General features: G+C 43.2%; 1 protein-coding gene and 1 pseudogene across 1 annotated transcript in view; one reads left to right on the forward strand and one right to left on the reverse strand.

The window, feature by feature from the left end:
* The window catches only part of LOC145394347 (uncharacterized), a 54927-nt gene extending 37585 nt beyond the window's left edge, over positions 1 to 17342 (forward strand). Inside the window, exons 18-24 of the mRNA XM_080268223.1 lie at positions 17 to 144; positions 12661 to 12867; positions 13398 to 13624; positions 14037 to 14249; positions 15152 to 15338; positions 16039 to 16174; positions 17291 to 17342. Of these exons, the coding sequence (XP_080124349.1) occupies positions 17 to 144; positions 12661 to 12867; positions 13398 to 13624; positions 14037 to 14249; positions 15152 to 15338; positions 16039 to 16174; positions 17291 to 17342 (1150 nt within the window). The remainder of the gene's footprint in view (positions 1 to 16; positions 145 to 12660; positions 12868 to 13397; positions 13625 to 14036; positions 14250 to 15151; positions 15339 to 16038; positions 16175 to 17290) is intronic.
* LOC145394620 (5S ribosomal RNA) lies at positions 15590 to 15710 on the reverse strand (annotated as a pseudogene).
* Positions 17343 to 18134: the final 792 nt, after the last annotated feature.

Genomic DNA, 18134 nt, shown 5'->3' on the forward strand with positions numbered 1-18134 from the left:
ATCTATCCCCAGAGAGACGGAGTTCCACGGAATCTACGGGGAGCGAGAGGGACTTCAGAAGACGGTACCAGGCCATAACTCACCGTATGGTGCACCGTAAGGCCTCCGTCGAGATGTACCGTCGACTCGTACATGCCTCCTTCCGTAAGTACTGTACCGTTTTTGTTAGTACTGTGTGGATTTTAATATTTTTGTAAGTACCATCGAAATGTACCGTCTTCTCGCACATGCTAAATCCGTAAGTACAGTACCTATTTGTAAGTACCATGGGGACTGTAATATCGCTTTTTGTAAGTACCACTATCATTGTAAGTACCAAAGAGGTGTACCGTCGACTCTTACAACCTCCCTTCCGTAAGTTACTGTAAGTACTGCGTGGAATGTAATGTTTTTGTTCGTCAGTACTTTATGGAATGTAACGTTATCTGCTGTATGTATATTATATCTACCTCCAGAATTCTGTAAGTACTTCCCAGCTGCACCGTGGTCTTCTGTAAGTATTATCATGTTCCGTAAGTACAACCGCTCCCAGTGACACAGAATAAGGCAAAGGAAGAACAAGGTGGGGCGAGAACAGATTAAGAACAGACCAAAATAACACACACAAAAAAGATAAAAGTAAAGAACAAGGTAGTGATAGAACAAATTAACAACAAATCAAGGTAGAAGAGAACAAGGCAAAGAACAAGGTAGGGATAGGACAAATTAACAACAGATCAAGGCAGAACAGAGAACAAGGCAAAGAACAAGGTAGGGATGGAACAAATTAACAACAGATCAAGGCAGAACAGAGAACAAGGCAAAGAACAAGGTAGGGTCAGAACAAATTAACAATGGATCAAGGTAGAACAGAGAACAAGGTAAAGAACTAGGCAGGGATTATAACAAATTAACAACAGATCAAGGTAGAGCAGAGAACAAGGAAGGGGCAGAACCAATTAAGAACAAATCGGTGTAAGAACAGAACAGGCTCTGACCACGATTAGACAAGAGAAAGAGCCCACCAGCACACGAGCCAAACAGGTGTTTTCGGTGAAGCGTTATTTATGTATCACCCTGCACATCAACCCACTGGAGAACAAAACGACGCAGAACAAAATGAACCGAGGAGAACAAGTTATGTATGTGCCAGTGCCAAGGCGGGACTCGGAGAACAAATACACAACACGGGCCGTCCAACTGTTATCCTTGTTATTGTTCTCTGGTCGAAATGAGAACAGTCGACTCGATGTCAAACGGGTTAATGGATTGTGTACGGCCTTATTTCGAGATATCATGCCCAAGTTAATAATCATCACCATCATCATCATCACAGTGGTAGCAGTTGTTGGTGGTGTTGTAGTAAAAAAATAAATAATAATAATAATCATAATAATAATAATAATAATAATGATCTGGTGATACCCAGAATATAGGAAAACTGACAAGGAAGTTATTATGTTAGCCTCTTCAGTTCATTTTTTTGTTCTCTATTTCCACTTTTTCTAGCTATATAATGGACTTTTTGACCAGGATGCACCAAAAACAGCGTTCATTATTTACGAAACAACAAATCAATAAAATCGCCTGGAGGTAGTATAAATAAACTAAAATTTTCACTTTAACCTGGAGTAACTATTTAATTAGTTTTTACTAACTGAAAGCTCATTATATATATAGATAGATAGATAGATAGATAGATAGATAGATACATAGTTTATACCGTGTATGTAAAAAATAAAACAAAAAATGCACATCCCCCCCCCCCGTTCGAAGTCGATTCAGGACTATATATACAAGAATTATTTCCCCCCTGCCTGCATCAACTATATCTCCTACACACACACACACACACACACACACACACACACACACACAGAAAACAGCGAAATAACAAGAAAGAGAAAAACTGCAGTGTCCTCCCCCATTTCAGTTGGACCCGACCTGAATCCGCGGTCGTTCGAGAGGGCCTCATCATTCTGGCCGGATTCATGCGGATACTTGTAAATAAAGAGACGCGCTTGGCTGGAGGGAGAGAAATAAAATATGTAAGAGAGAGAGAGGAACTGAGGAAGTGAGATGCATATAGTAAGATGGACTGACGGTTGGAGTGCAAAAGAGAGGGATTACGGGTTAGACTGAAAAGAGAGAGAGAGAGAGAGAGAGAGAGAGAGAGAATAATGGAGAAACGGGGAATAAGAGACTGCGGGAAGAAGTGAGAGATCAATTGAGATAGAGAGAGAGAGAGAGAGAGAGAGCCAAGTTCACGAGACGGGGAGCGAACACCGTGGGTAAGACACACATACATACAAATTCAATACATACAAGCTCACATACACATAGATACAAACACACAAATACACATACATATACAAGGACATACAAACAGGCACATACATATCGATACACACGGCTTAGCTACATATACATACATACATATACGGGGCATAGGTCCAAGCTACATACATATTAGATAGTGTACATACATATTCATACATTTGAACGTTGACCCCGTCAGTCCCTGATGCTCTTATTATGGTAAATACCCCCCACCCTCTCTCTCTCTCTCTCTCTGATATATTTAGATGGGCCAGGGGATTGCCAGTGAGAAGGCAATAGTGTAGGCATGGATGGATAGACGGATGTGCAGATGCGGATAGACAGTTGCAGAGAAAAAGACTGATATACGGAGAAAAAACATAATGACAGGAATATACAGATGCAGATAAACAGAAAAGTACCGTATTTAAGTAGAAAGAGTTGAGATAGTTATACAGTATATAAAAGATATACTAAGACGTAAGTGAAGCATCTACTGCGTGTAGAACTGATGGATACACTGAAAATAGACAGACAAATGAAGATAGATAGAATGACAGACAAACGAAGACAAACGGAACAATGAAGATACAGACAGACGGACAGACCACTGACAGACAGACATCGTGTACTTGTATATATGTGTGCGCGTCTGTCAGCATGTGCGTGTGTCTGTGTATGCATGTCCGTGTGTGTGATGTGGGGCTGTAATGGTTGGCAGCCAGTGAGAGGCGCAGTGCCAAAATAGTGTCTACGTCTTCCTTATCACGTGTGTGGCCAGTATGGTGGCAGTGGTGGTGAGGGCGGTGATGGTAGTGGTGGTGGCAATGATGTGTGGTGAAGTGGTGAGGGTGGTGATGGTAGTGGTGGTGGCAATGGTGATGTTTGATGAAAGGTGGTGATGGTGGCAGTTGTGGTAATGGTGGTGTGTGGTGAAAAGTGGTGGCAAATTGGTAATGGTGGTGTGTGGTGAAAAGTGGTGGTAAATTGGTAATGGTGGTGTGTGGTGAAAAGTGGTGTTAACTGTGGTAACAATGATGGTGGCAGTGAGGTAACTGTGGTGGGGATGGCATTAAATGTGACAACATTGGTGGTAGTGGTGGTGTTATGTTTTGGCAATAGTGATGATGATGTGTGGTGAAGAGGTGATATTAACCGTGGTAATGGTGACTGTGTGATGATTGTGGCATTAAATGGGATGAAAACAGTGGTGGTAGTGATATAAACAATGGTGATGGTACCCTAACAGTGACGATGATATGGTGACGGTATTATTGGTACTTATGGCAGAGAAAACATTGATGCTATAGTGTGTCTGCTTTCACCTGACGAGGACCCCTTAACCCCTTTCAGCTCAGTTAGTGGCCATGTGTTACTGCGGGATAAATTTTGACCAGTAACCAAGGAGACTCATTTCCACCTCACAACTGGGGCTCATCCAATTTCATCCAGCCATGATTTAGTAGTCAAGGTGTAGGAGTGGTCCAGTTCCCTCTAACACAAACAAACTAACTGGAGTGATAGTTGTGGTGTTGTAGTGGTGAAAATGGTGAAAACAATAACAGTGAAAATCATGGTAGCGGTGACAGTAGCGGTGATGGTGGAAGTAGCTGTGGTGGTAGTAGTGTTATGTGCAGTGGTGGCAGTGGCGGTTGTGATGGTGGTAGCTCTGATGGTGATGGTGCTATATGTAATGGTGACAGTCGCAGTGGTGGTGGTGGTGGTGGCTGTGGTGATGGTAATGGTACATGTAGTGGTGATAGTAGCGGTGGTGATGGTAGTAGCTGTGATGGTGATGGTAGTAGCTGTGATGGTGATGGTACCTTATGTAATGGTGATAGTCGCAGTGGTGGTGGTGGTGACAGCAGCGATGGTGATGATGGCAGCTGTGGCTGTGGTAATGATATATGTTGTGGTGATGGTGGTGGTGGTTGTGTAGCTGTGGTGGTGGTAATGGTATATATCGTGATGACAAGCGGTAGTGAGGGTGGTTGCTGTGGTGGTAGTAGTGTATATGTAGTGGTGAAAGCAGTGGAAAAACTGGCGGTGAAAAATGTGGCACTGATTATTGTCGTGGTTAAAAAAAATAAAAAAATAAAAAAAAAAAAAAAAAGAGAGAGAGAGAAAATCTGTGGTAGTAATGGTAGCTGTTGTGGTGATGGTGTTGGAAGATGTGGTGAAAAAACTGACAATTATTCTAGTTATGAGACTGTGATGGTAAAAAAAAAAAAAGGCGAAAATCGAGGTAGTGATGATAAATGTGGTGGTGGTAGCAGTGGTAAAGATGTCTGTGGTGGTGGTGGTGGTGGCGACAATGAGGGATAAACACGGTTACATTCATTTATTGTGGCACTAATGAACCCTAATTTACCTACCACATTTATTCATTTATTTATTTATTTAACTTGCGGGTGGAAATTTATGTAGCCTAACGACTGGGTTTATATTCCGATGTTGTGACATGAGGAAGCACTGAGTATAATGAACTCTCTCTCTCTCTCTAATTCGCAGCTGTGACATAAAGGGAGCTCCAAACATAGATACAATACAGGCATTATCGGATTCTCTGTCTCTGTCTCTGTCTCTGTCTCTCTCTCTCTCTCTCTCAAATTCGCAGCTGTGACATAAGGGAGCTCCAAACGTAAATACAAAACAGCCATTATTGGACTCTCTCTCTCTTTCTGTCTCTCTGAAGGATAAACAAAATGAGCTTTGATAATCTGAGTGGGATTCAAGTGGGTACGAGAGAGAGAGAGAGAGTCCTGTATTGGGAGTAGTAAAATATCATGTGTTCAAAATGGCTAGAGTTAATATCGTCAGAAGAGACTAAAAGCATCTAAACCGTAATAAAAGATAGTAATAAGGTAGGCTCTACATTATACTCTTAGCGTCCACAGAGCTAAAGAGTTGACGCTTTCAGTAGTGTGTGTACCTCGACCATAAATGACATGGGGATAAATCACACACTACACTCCCAATCGGTAAAGTGTCAGTGTATCTGGGACGTAAAGGACACAGGGATAAATCACACACTACACTCCCAACCGGTAAAGTGTCAGTGTATCTGGGGCGTAAGGGACACAGGGATTAAATCAGACACTACACTCTCGATCGGTAATGTGTCAGTGTATCTCGAGTGAAGAGGACATAGGGATATATCCGTCACTGAACTCTCAGCTCAGGTGAGGCACAGCGCCAGGTAAGGGACCAATTACGTGAAGGAGAGGGGAGCGGACCTACTTCCCAGAGATGTTACACCTGCAGTCTGCCTTTACCTACACTTTAATATATACCAGTACTGAGTTACACATTAAGTTTACCCATCTCTACACCTTTACTTGTACCAGTGCCGATAGTAACACCTGCAATCTACCTATAACTACCCTTATTATTTACACTACCAGTAATTATATTTTGTAATGAACGTTCAGTTACCTGGTTGAAATGCCGACTGCTTTGTAACCTTCACCTAATCATTTCGGACGTTCTATCTTCGGCATTTATAACGAAATTTTCTCCTAATATCGAAATTCTGACCAACTTTGTCCGCTGTGAATGCATACCCCCTTTATCCACCCGTCCTAAGCCAGCGTGGTTAGGTCCTACCCCTCCCTAGGCAAATGGTCCAATCCTGCAGCCGATCAGTTGTGGAGTGACCTAGGCTATATGATAATGATGGAGGATATGATAATGATGTTGATGACGATGATTATGAAACGTCACGCTCCTCTACTGGCTGTTACGAAGTCTGAGTCCGTAGCTGAGTCATCCTCTTGTATGTGACAGTGACGTAACACACACACACACACACACACGCACACACACATCGGGGCTTAGCTAGACTCCCTAATTACTATAGTGCCGGCATGGTAGGGGAGACGGAGAAGTAAGGCAGACGTGTGGGACAGGGGAAGGGGTAGGAAATGGGAGGGAAGGAGGGCAAGAGAGGAAAGGGAGGGAAGGAAAAGAAGGAAGTAAGAAGGAACGAAAGGGGAGGCAGTGGGGATACAGAAAGAGTTTAGAGGCAGAGGGATTTATATACCGGTAGCGAGAGAGAGAGAGAGAGAGAGAGAGAGAGAGAGAGAGAGAGAGAGAAACGCCAGTGGAATGTTGGTAACCTACTGTACATGTAGCGATGGAGAGCACAGGGGGGGGGAGGGAGGGAGGGGGGTACGGTAACTAAGGGTAACTATTCCAAGCATCCTCGTGACCTTGGCCCCTTATCAGACCGGTGTTATAATCGGCTTTAAGACTTAGGAGGCTCTGTACAACCACTTCCTTAACTACTTTGCCTATCACACCTTATCACTCGTTTGTGTTACCAGGTACGTCATGGGAAGGAAAGGGCATCACAAACGGACATGTACTTAAGTAGAAAATAAAGAAAGTAAAGTAGAATACAAAGCAGAACAGTGGAAAATAAAGTGAAAATGGAAAACAAGTTCCAGGAAGCAGAAAGTACGGTAGATAATAAAAGAAAATAAAGAATAGTTAACAGTAAAGTATAAATAGAAAATAAAGTAGAAAGTAAAGTAGAAAATAGTTAACGGTAGAGTAAAAATAGAAAGAATAGTAGAAAATGAAGATAGTGAAAGTATAGTGGAAAGTGCAGTAGAAAACAATGTGGAAAATAATGCAGAAAGCAGAAAAAAGTGGAAGAGTAGAAAATAAAGGAAAAAATAGTGTAGAAAAAAACAGAAAACAGTAGAAGAGCAGAAAATGTAGAAGGCAGAAAAGTGGAAAATAGAAAATAAAGCAGAAAGGAGAAAACTGTGGATGAGTAGAAATCAGCAAAATAGAAAACAGAAGATAAAGTAGAAAGCAGGAAATTAGAAGTGAAAAATAAAGCCGAGCAGAAAACAGAAAATAAGGTAGTATAAAAGTAGAAATTATATACAGCAGAAAATACGATGAAAATAAAGTATAAAAGACAAAATGAAAGTAAAAAATAAAGTAATAAAATGTTGAATAATAAGAGAAAGCAGAAAACAAACAATAAAGTCGAAATTATACAGATGAAAACAGAGCAAAAGAGAATAGCCTAATTAAGAAAATCGAAAACAAAGCTGAATAGAGAGTTTAAAAATAAACTAGAAAACAGAGGAAGACCATTCTTTTATTTATAAATCCCTTCAGCGTTAATGTAAAGTTTATTCTCGTTGACGCCAGACGATTTTATTCACCTAAGAAGATCCCCACTATAGAACGGGGAGGGGGTTGAGGAAAGCTACACCAACCTCCCAATAAAAGTAAAAACTGTATACATATCCAGGGCTGAATAAAATCGTCTGGATACTGCACAAATAAATTAATAAAATTTAGTTTCGAATCGTATTGGAGGGGGGTTGAAGAAGACTACATCAACCCCTCCAGAAAAAAAAAAAAAAAAGATATCCAAGGCTGAATAAAATCGTCTGGATAAAGCAAGAATTATGAACAAATTTTATATTCCAATCGTAGCGAAGGGGGGTTCAGTTCGAAAAATAAATCGTTCTGAATAAAATCGTCTGCAGGTGGCAAGAGTGAACTATATTTAGATGTCCTCGTTGTGAAGAGGCTTAAGTACACAGTGGAAGGGACGGGGTTAAGTGGAGCAGGTCATAGAGAGAGAGAGAGAGAGAGAGAGACAGGCTTTATCTAACCCCCCAAATTCGACGTCTCTCCCGCTGAATAAAATCGTCTGGAGATGGCAAGAAAAAAAAAGTCACCGAACTGAAGGAGTTAAGGTCTTCACTACGATGCCGTCTTGTTTCGTTCTTCCTATACTCCTTTCACTTTAACTAGACCCAGGTTTTCGTTTTTTTGCATCTCATTTAATGTAGCTTAAAAGTAGAAAGTCGATACTATGGCTCTACATCTTTTTCATAACACTTCTTCGTGACTAGCACCATATTCTGGCGTTACGGTACTGTTACAGCTTTGCATTCAAGACGGGGAGATGGTTATTTCATGATAGGTTTGTGTAAAAAATAGTACACACACACACACACACACTCATAAGATTTGGGGCTTACACACACACACACACACACACACACACACACACACACACACACACACACACACACACACATAATATTTGGGGCTTACACACACACACACACACACACACACACACACACACACACTCATAAGATTTGGGGCTTACACACACACACACACACACACCGCTCGCTGGTGCAGTGGTAACGTTCCCGCTTGCCAACTGGTGGACGGGAGTTCGCGCCTCGCTCAGGTTGCGAAAAGTTTCACTGACGAAGTGGGTGGTTACTGTCCCCCTTGAGCAAGGGGATGGGTGTGTGCGTGTGTGAAGGTCACAGCCTTGCCCTTAGATCGGACTATATGAGCTCTCAGCTCCCTTCCGGGAGGGTAAAAGCTGACGATCACGACCATCAAGTGATCCTGACCGACCCGGTGAATTACACACACACACACACACACACACAAGGACAGAGGGATTAATACACTATCCTGTGTTACTGTAGCAAACTACGTGGAAAACAAAATTACAGACAATATGAAAATGTAATAAAAATAAATTCTAGACTGCATAGGAGAATTGGTGTGCATTCTCTTCAATTAAGAAAGCTCCCTAACACCTTTTCCTAAATGATTTGTTTTGCTTATTACGCCAATCCTCTTCTGTTATATAAATCTTTCAAACATCGCCATACTCTGCATAAATAACGTACAAAAGGCTATTAACCAGCTATACACAACAATAAATCGCTATGGAGGAAGTGTTAGAGAGCTTCCTTCCCCGATATTTTTTTTTTTAATGGAAGGGAAAAAGAACCAATGACTGTTCCCTCCAATAAACAAAAACAAGAGCCAAATTCAGATTCAAATGGGCATTCGTAACATCCCAGCGATTTACGGTACAATCTAAACTTTATATTTTACATGTTATTTTAGTCATCTGTACATCGACAAAGATCACATCAGTAACACATAACGGAATAAATCGCTGTGGATGAGGTGTTACGATATCAACGCCGGTTAGAATACGAACATTTATGAAAAAAAATATATATATTCAAGGGATACAACAGCTTATCGTAAAACCGTGAAATTGGTTCATGGGATACAGTTTATTAACGTACTGTTTATTCTTTGATACAATTATCCCATTATCGTATACATTTCCCTTCCCCTGCCCTTTTTCCCTCCCAAATTTCCTAAGCAACTATATCGTCACGAGGAAACACAAAACACCCACCCACCACGATATAATAAACTATGCATGTGTAGATGTAAAAACATGAACGTTGAAATATTTGCATTGCCAAAGTAACCCCATTACAACCAAAAATAACTAAATATATAAATGCAATAATCTGAACGTTTAATTTTTTTTGAGTAACCTAAAAAAAAAAAAAAGCCACCACTACAATGAAATACAAAAACATGAACACTGGAATTTTTTGCACCGCCTAAATAATACCACCACAATAATAATAATAATAATAATAATAATAATAATAAGCTAACAAAATCAAGATAATTCTTTGCAATAATGACATCTTACCATTCAGCAATAACGACGGACGAAAAATGACAGGAGTGAGCAGGCGAACACGTATAAGAAAGCGGAGCCATTAAGCAAAAAAAGCAAACACCATCTATTGTCTCAAGATATGAACTACAAACTCAAATCAAGAAAACGAAGAACGCAGTTTGAATTAACGTGAATCACTGGACGCAAGAAAATTCTGAATATCTGTACACAACATCGACTACAAGCGGACCAACTTTCGCCATCAAAGGAAACAAAAGAAATTCAAACACTCACCATCACCACCGCCATGCTCCGTCTCGCAGAGGCTGGTAAATATCTTCTTTGCACGTTATATGGATCTTCTAACGTGGTATATCCTGGTATAACGTGATATATGTCGCATAAGCAACGGCACGACACACGCACGCACTCAGTCACATATACTCCCTCTTCCATGGTTGGTGTCTCTCTGACGCGTGACGTGTCCCGCCCTTAGTTAAATCCATTTTGTTCCAGGAATGGGCATTGAAATTTTCTTAAATTTTCGCAAATACAGAATAACACTCCTAATTCCAAAGCTCACAAAATGTTCCCCAAATTATTCTTTATAAACTCCAAGCAGCTTTAACATCCCATTCTCTCGTAAAATCAGTAAAAATAAGTTTGGAAACTTTTCAAAAGACTGGATGCAACTTCTTCGGCTTGGCTGGCGCATTCCGATTGGGTGTCACGCATACCCCGTCAAGAAACCCTCCAACTTTATCAAAAAGGAATTGTGTACATTCTTTTTTACACATTTTTTATTGAATTAAGTAGAATATACATATTTTGCTTACATATACAGCTAAAAACATGCGATAAACTTAATAAATCCATGGTTTCATCGACACTTTTCCTCCCTCCTCCCCTCCTCCTTTTCCTTCCTTCCTCCTTCGCGTTTTCTTCCACCACATTTCCTTCCCTCTATCTTATCCCTCTATTTCTTCTTTTCCTTTGTCTTTCCTCCTTTCTTACGTTTCTTTCCCCCTTTACCCTTCTTCTTTCCTCTTTTCTCTCCACCCTCTCTTTCCTCCATTCCACCCTGCCCTTCCACTCCACTCATCTATCTCTTCCACCTTCCTCCGACTTTCTTTCTCCCCCCCCCCATTTCCTTCTCTCTCTCTCTCTCTCTCTCTCTCTCTCTCTCTCTCTCTCTCTCTCCGTCGGTTAGGAGAGAGGGGCAGCCTAGGAGAGCAACTGAACAGCGTGATGCGCAAGATGCTGGTGGTTTGGTGCGTTCAAAATTCGGCCCTGCGCAATGTACACCCACACTCTGGTAAAGCATCATCATCATCGCCATCATCATCATCATCATTTATTGCTGTATCAGAAGCGTAGGGGTCCGCGGCTAGGATTCTTAAATTAATTAGTAGTGTAATACATATCGCCCTGCAGTGACAGACATCACTATCATCATCATCACTATCATCATTACAATCATCACCCACTTATTTACGACCCCATCAGGAGCGTAGGGGCCCAGGGCTAGGCTACTTAGTTCACATAGTTAATATTAGCCAGATGAAGGTAGCACTACATTATTATATCATTATTATTTATTAACAACATGATCACTCAGTGGAAAATACAAGCTATATACATTCTTTCATTTTCTTCTGCTAAATGTATAGGTAAGTGTTTTATTTTAAAGTATAAGAAGTTTTGCCTGACCAGTAAAAATGAATTCTTATACAATATTGCATGTGTTTGGTGTTGGCGGCCTGTTTAAATTTAGGAAGTATCCGATTGTCCTGTTTTGTTTACGTACCGGATATTTTGTGAATCAGTGCATGTAAACAAAACAGTGCCCTGAAATCTGTCAAAGCAGATATAAAGTGCATGTCTACACCTCTCAATGTGTGTGTGTGTGTGTGTGTGTGTGTGTGTGTGTGTGTGTGTGTGTGTGTGTGTTTATTTACCGTTATTATAAGTTGCTAAATGACTAACCACAGAAGGATTAGAGCATTTATATTAACTGTACTATTATATGTATATATAATTAAGAATTTACAGATGCCATAGAAAATTATTTAGTAAAACATTCAAAACAAATTCTTTTCAAAGCAACCCTCTTTCCCCTTCCTCCTCTCCCCCTCCTCTCCACTCATCCTTCCCCTTCCCTCTCCCCACACATACCCCTTCCCCATCATTTTCCTTCCTCCTTCTCCTCCCCCATCATTGTCTTCTCCGCTCCCCTTCCCTTCCCTCCCCTCCCCTCCCCTCCCTTCTCCTCTCCTCTCTTTCCTCCGTCTCTCAACGGCCCCACCCCTTCCCATTCTCCCCATTATCTCCCCATCCTCTAACTTTCCCCTTTCCTCCTCCTTCCCCATCCCTCTCCCCCTACCCCTCCTTCCTCTCTCTCCCCTATTTCCCTCCCTTCTTCCCCCTCTTCTTGCCCCTACCCCTCTCTTTCCCCCCTCTCACCCCTCTTCTTCCTCCTCTCACCCCTCTTCACCCACTTTTTCTTCCTCCCTCCCTCCTCACACCCCTTCCCCTCTCCACCTCTCATCTTTCCCTCCCCTCCTCCACTCCCTCCCTTCTCTCCCCTCAGGTTAGCCTCCACATACACGGTTCTCGTATTCAATAGGTGCTAATCTCCCTCAATAGGTTCTAATCTCCCCAATAGGTGCTAATCTCCCGCAGTAGGTACTAATCTCCCCAATTGGCGCTAATCTCCCCAGTAGGCGCTAATCTCCCCAATTGGCGCTAATCTCCCCAGTAGGTACTAATCTCCCCTTAGGCGCTAATCTCCCCAATAGCCGCTAATCTCCCCAGTAGGCGCTAATCTCCCCAGTAGGCGCTAATCTCCCCCCTTCCCCTTACAGAGTCGGACAAAACAGTTACGGTTAGTCGGGAGTCGGGTGAGTTCGGTTTTCGGATCCACGGCTCCCGACCTGTAGTGGTGTCGGCGATCGAACCCCGAACCCCAGCGGAGGAGAGCGGCCTCGAGGTGGGCGACATCATCATCACCATCAACGGCATCAATGTCCTCGACGCCTCGCATTCAGAGGTGGTCAGGCTGGCGCACGCTGGTAGGTTGATGAGGGGTGGATGAATTGATGATGGTTGAGAGACGTGGTGATGAGTTGATTGATGAGAGATGGATGAATGATTGATGATGATGATTGAGAGACTGGGTGATGATGAGCTGATTAATGACCGATAAGGGATTGATGAAGGATGAATGAATGGATTGATGATTGATGATTAAGAGATACCATTAATAATATATGACTAATGATTGATGGAGGGGTGGACAGATGAAAATGGATAGGCTGTTGATGACGACGAGATGGATTGATTGATGACTGATGAGGGATTGATGGTGGATGAAATGATGATTGATGAATAAGAGCTACTGTCACTGATATATGGTTGATGATTAACAAGGATGGATTGATGAATGATTGATGATTAGCATACTGTACTCCCATATATGCATTGATTACCGATTGATGACTGTACTGAGGTGTAAAATCCAAAATTAATCACTAAGGAACAGGAGCTACGGAACCTGCAATGTTACCTGTAAAAAAAATCTCCCCCCCCCTCCCCTCTACAGGCTGCGACACATTGCGCCTCGAGGTTGCGCGGACTTGCGACGTGCTCACCCCTCTGGTTGCGCAGGATCCCACCCCCATCTGCGCCGGGTACCTGTACAAACTGGGCACTGCGCAACAAACCCCTGCGCACCACACCCCCGGCACCCCTGCGCTGATCAGGAAGTGGAGACGACGGTGGTTTGCGCTGAAGAAGGACCACTGCCTGTACTACTATAAGAGTGAGATGGTGAGTGGCGCAGGATGGGGGGGAGGGGTTACAGACAGGACGCTAAATGAGATGAAAATTTATAGATGTGTACCTGTCTATCTGTTTACCTATCTATCTCGACATACTGATAGATCTAGATATATATATAGATAGACTGGTACTCAGACAGATCAATATACAGTATTTACTTTTATATATATTGTATCTACATTCATATGCATACTTATCCTGATGTGAAATAAAAGATAATGACATAAATATTCCCCTCTTGTCGTCTTGCCTTCACACCCGAAAGGACGGTGTAATTTCGTTTGGTGTAGTGTACAGTATGTAATTAGAAGTATATAATTATAAGAATGTAATTATAAGTCTGTAATTATAAGTACCCAACAATTGTACTGTATTTCTTTCTCTCCCCCTCCCCCCCCAGGAGCAACACCCCCTGGGGGCCGTGCAGGTGAGCGGGCACAGCGTACACCCCCTTGCTGATGAGGGGGTGGGTGACGGCGAGGGTGAGGGGGGGCACTACCCCTTCACCCTGGGGCGGGGGGGAGTGGCCACCCTCACCCTGGCTGCACACTCGCCCCTCGCCAGGCACAGGTGGGGCCAGGTGCTCACTCAGGCCGCTGCTCAGGCTGCTCAGGTAACAGTAATTAGCCTACCTGCCGTTTTAACTTACCTGATCTCATCGAATATAATCTAACCTATCCCATCAGTCCAACTATCTATCTATCTATCTGTCTGTCTCTGTCTATCTATCTATCTATCTGTGTCCATCAATCTATCTGTGTCTATCAATCTATCTACTTACCTACTGCCAGACGCCTTGAACTGGAATGGGGTGGCCACAAACAAATCGACTCCACGTTACCCTGTCCTCCGCCATCAAGTTGCTCTCTCTCCAACTCACGCCACGTTCATTCATATCCCTCTCCACCTCATCCTCGGCCTCCCACTCACTCTTCACCTCACATATACTCTCCTAGTCAGTCTCTCATTCTCCATTCTCTCTACATGGCAAAACCACCTCAAGATACTTCTAATGCTCCCTAACACCTTTTCGTTAGCGATTTATTTTGCTTATTACACCATACTCTTCTATTCTGAGTTACAAAAATCCTTCAAACATCGCCATATTCTGCATAAATACCGTACAAAAGGATATTAACCGGCCATATCCAAAAATAAATCGCTATGGAGGAGGAGTTAGGGTTTGGTATCTTACTGTTGCCTACCAACAAAGTCCAAGGTTAATTTCCAACCTATTATATATAATAATAACAATAATAGAAGTTGTAGTAGTAGTAATACTAGTGGTAGTAGCAATAATGGCAGTAGTTGTAGTAGTAGTAGGAGTAATAGTAGCAGTAGTAGCAGTGGCAGTAGAATAGTAGTCGTGGCAGTAGTAGCAGTAGTAGTACAACAGTAGTAGTACCAGATAATAATAATAATAATAATAATAATAATAATAATAATAATAACAAGAACACCTAACAACCCAACCACCCAACCACCTAACCACCACTAACAGCCTGCCATTTGCAGCGGGACGAGGTGGCCGAAGTGTGCGGGAGGCGAGTACAGCACGGCCCGGCGGCGATCTCGGAGCCTGACTGCTTCGGCTACCTACACAAACTCGGCTCGCGGTGGCACCAGTGGAACAAACGATATTGCGTGTTGAAGGATGCGTCGCTGTACCTCTACTACGATACTGACGCTACGCAGGCGATAGGTGAGAGAGGGAGAGAGAGAGAGAGAGAGAGAGAGGATGGGCAGACAAATAGATGCATAAGAGAGCGGGAGAGAGTGAGAGAGAGGGGGGGGGATGGACAGACATACATAGAGAGAGACAGAGGAACGAGAACATTCATTCATTCATTGCCAGACGCCATGTATCCCAAACAGGGTGGCCAGGGGCTTAGAGTTAATTGTTTTACAGGGAGGGGCACTAATCCTCCACCAACCCCACTTGACACGTAGGGATGCCAACAGCATCTGGTGTTCCCAGGCGGTCACCCATCCAAGTACTAACCAGACCCAACGTTGCTTAACTTCGCTGATCGGACGGGAAGCGGTGTACTCAACGTGGTAGAGTACTGCCAGATAAATAGACTGGTAGACAGTTAAAGAGAGAGAGAGAGAGAGAGAGAGGGAGGGAGAGAGAGAGCACCCCTTCACATTTCTCTTGCACTCTGTGTCCCTTCATCCACTTCCCCCAGCTTTTCCCCCAACCGTCTCTCCAGTCCCTTCTTCTACCTCATTTTTTCTCTCCAGTTCCTCCCCTTTTCTCTCCACTACCTCCCCTTTTCCCTCCATTTCCTCCCTTTTTCCCTCCATTTTCTCCCCTTTTCCCTCAATTGCGTCCCCTTTTCCCTCCATTTCCTCCCCATTGCCCTCCACTACCTCACGCGTCTTCTCCTACTTCCTTTCAGGCGTGGTGCAGCTGCAGGGTTACCGCGTCCAGAGCACCAGCATAGGCGGCAAGAAACACGCCTTTGAACTCCTCCCGCCAGAGCCAAGATTCAGACACTTCTACTTCTACACAGAGACCGATAGCGATAAGAAGAGGTGAGATAAGGAAGGACTGATACGCAGGGATTCATAATGAGAGCTTGCAAGTAATATTGACAGTTGTTTTGTTGCTTTACCCCGACCTTTCAGCGAGCAGACCCGACGAACACAAGCAAGCAGCCGCCTTCTCGTGGTAAACAGCGCCTGGCCAGGGTTGGAGGTGCAGGTGAAAGGGAGGCATAGACCCCAAGAGGATGAACTGTGTATAGGAGACATGTATGTGTAGTAGCCACAGCCCGGACTTTGACTACTTGGTAAATGTGGTTGAGTTCCCCGCCTGTGAGTGTTGTGCGAGGCCAGCTACCGGGCATTAGCACAGTACTATTCATAGCCAGTACATAACGTTGGCAGTCAGTAATGGATACCGATAGGCAGTACTGTTTATTGATAGACGGTACTTACTATTAATAGGGAGTACTGAACAGGTTGTACTTAATATTCACGAATCTAATCTTCCCCCGCCAGAACCACGCTTCAGACATTTCAACGCAGAGTCTGACGGTGATAAGAAGAGTTGAGACAGGGACAGAGAGCGGGATAAAGAGGCAGTAATTTACCACTGTCTTTTGCCCGTCATGTCTGGAGTTTATGGTTCGATTCAGTTTATGGTTCTTCAGTTCTGAGTGATAAGCCAAAAGGTTTCCTGTACACCAGGAAACCATTTACTACGCTGAGTGATAACCATAACACCAGATTATGGCGCCTGGTGGTTTAGTGGGTAATTACGGCGCTCCAATCGGATTGAGCCGGTGAAGGTTTATATCCAAGGGATGGTTGGGGTTTACTGCTCACGTAATGGCATTCATGGATGAGTGAGGCTGGTCACTCTCATCTTTAATGTCAAGACCAACTTGCCTAGCCCCGGGCTCCTACGCTCCTCATGGGGCAACGTAGGACTGGATGATGGATGGATTATTGATGATGATGGTGGTGGTGGTGGTAATGAGAAGGTGATGAAGGAAGAGGAGAAGAAAAATGATAATAACGATACTGATGATAATAATAATAATAACAATAATAATAATAATAATAATAATAATAATAATAATAATAACAATAATAATAATAATAATAACACTAATAATAATAATAGTAATAATACCCTCCCTACAGGTGGTTAGCGGCCTTGGAATATTCGATAGACAGGTGGATCAAGGTGGTCTGATATCACCCTTCCTCCTGCCTCCAGTGGACCAAGACGAAAGCCAAGACGAAGACGAAGAAGAAGACGCCCCGTGCCTCCCACCCCCTCCCCTACACCCACAGGAAGCTTAAGCTCTTGTGAGAGAGCTTAAGCCACGTGTTAGAGAGAGAAATTTGAGCTTAAGCCCTTGTGAGAGAGCTTAAGCCACGTGTTAGAGAGAGAAATTTGAGCTTAAGCCCTTGTGAGTGAGATAAAGTTCAAGCCCTTGTGAGAGAGCTTAGGCCACGTGTCAAGTCCTTGTGAGAGCTTAAGCCACGTGTTAGAGAGAGAGATTTTTTGAGCTTAATCCCTTTTGAGAGAGCTTTAACCAAAGTGTTCAGAGAGAAAAATTTAAGCTTAAGCCCTTGTGAAAGAGCTTAAGCCTGATGTCAGAGAGAGAGAGAGAGAGAGAGAGAGAGAGAGAGAGTTAAGCTTGTCCCTACCGAAGCGATGTGTGCGAGAGAGATTGGAGCTTAAGCTTTTGTTATATGACGGGACTTTTTGGGGTGGAGCTTAAGCCCTAAAGATCCACGGTTTGGGGAGCCTAAGCCCTAGTTACATGGTTTGGGGAGCTTAAGCCTTAAAGATACACGGTTTGGGGAGCTTAAGCCTTTGTGGGAACGGGGCTTGGTGAGCTTAAGCTGTGAAATACTGAACATTAGACAACCCTTTTTGAATATAGGAATTTTGGGAAGCTTAAGCCTTCATAGATACAGGAAATATGGAGAGCTTAAGCCACAAAGAAGAGATAATCAGACAAGCTTAAGCTCCCTG

Source organism: Coenobita brevimanus, chromosome 27, assembly GCF_032717465.1.
Source record: "Coenobita brevimanus isolate Jiangsu-jjx chromosome 27, ASM3271746v2, whole genome shotgun sequence".
NCBI lineage: Eukaryota > Metazoa > Arthropoda > Malacostraca > Decapoda > Coenobitidae > Coenobita > Coenobita brevimanus.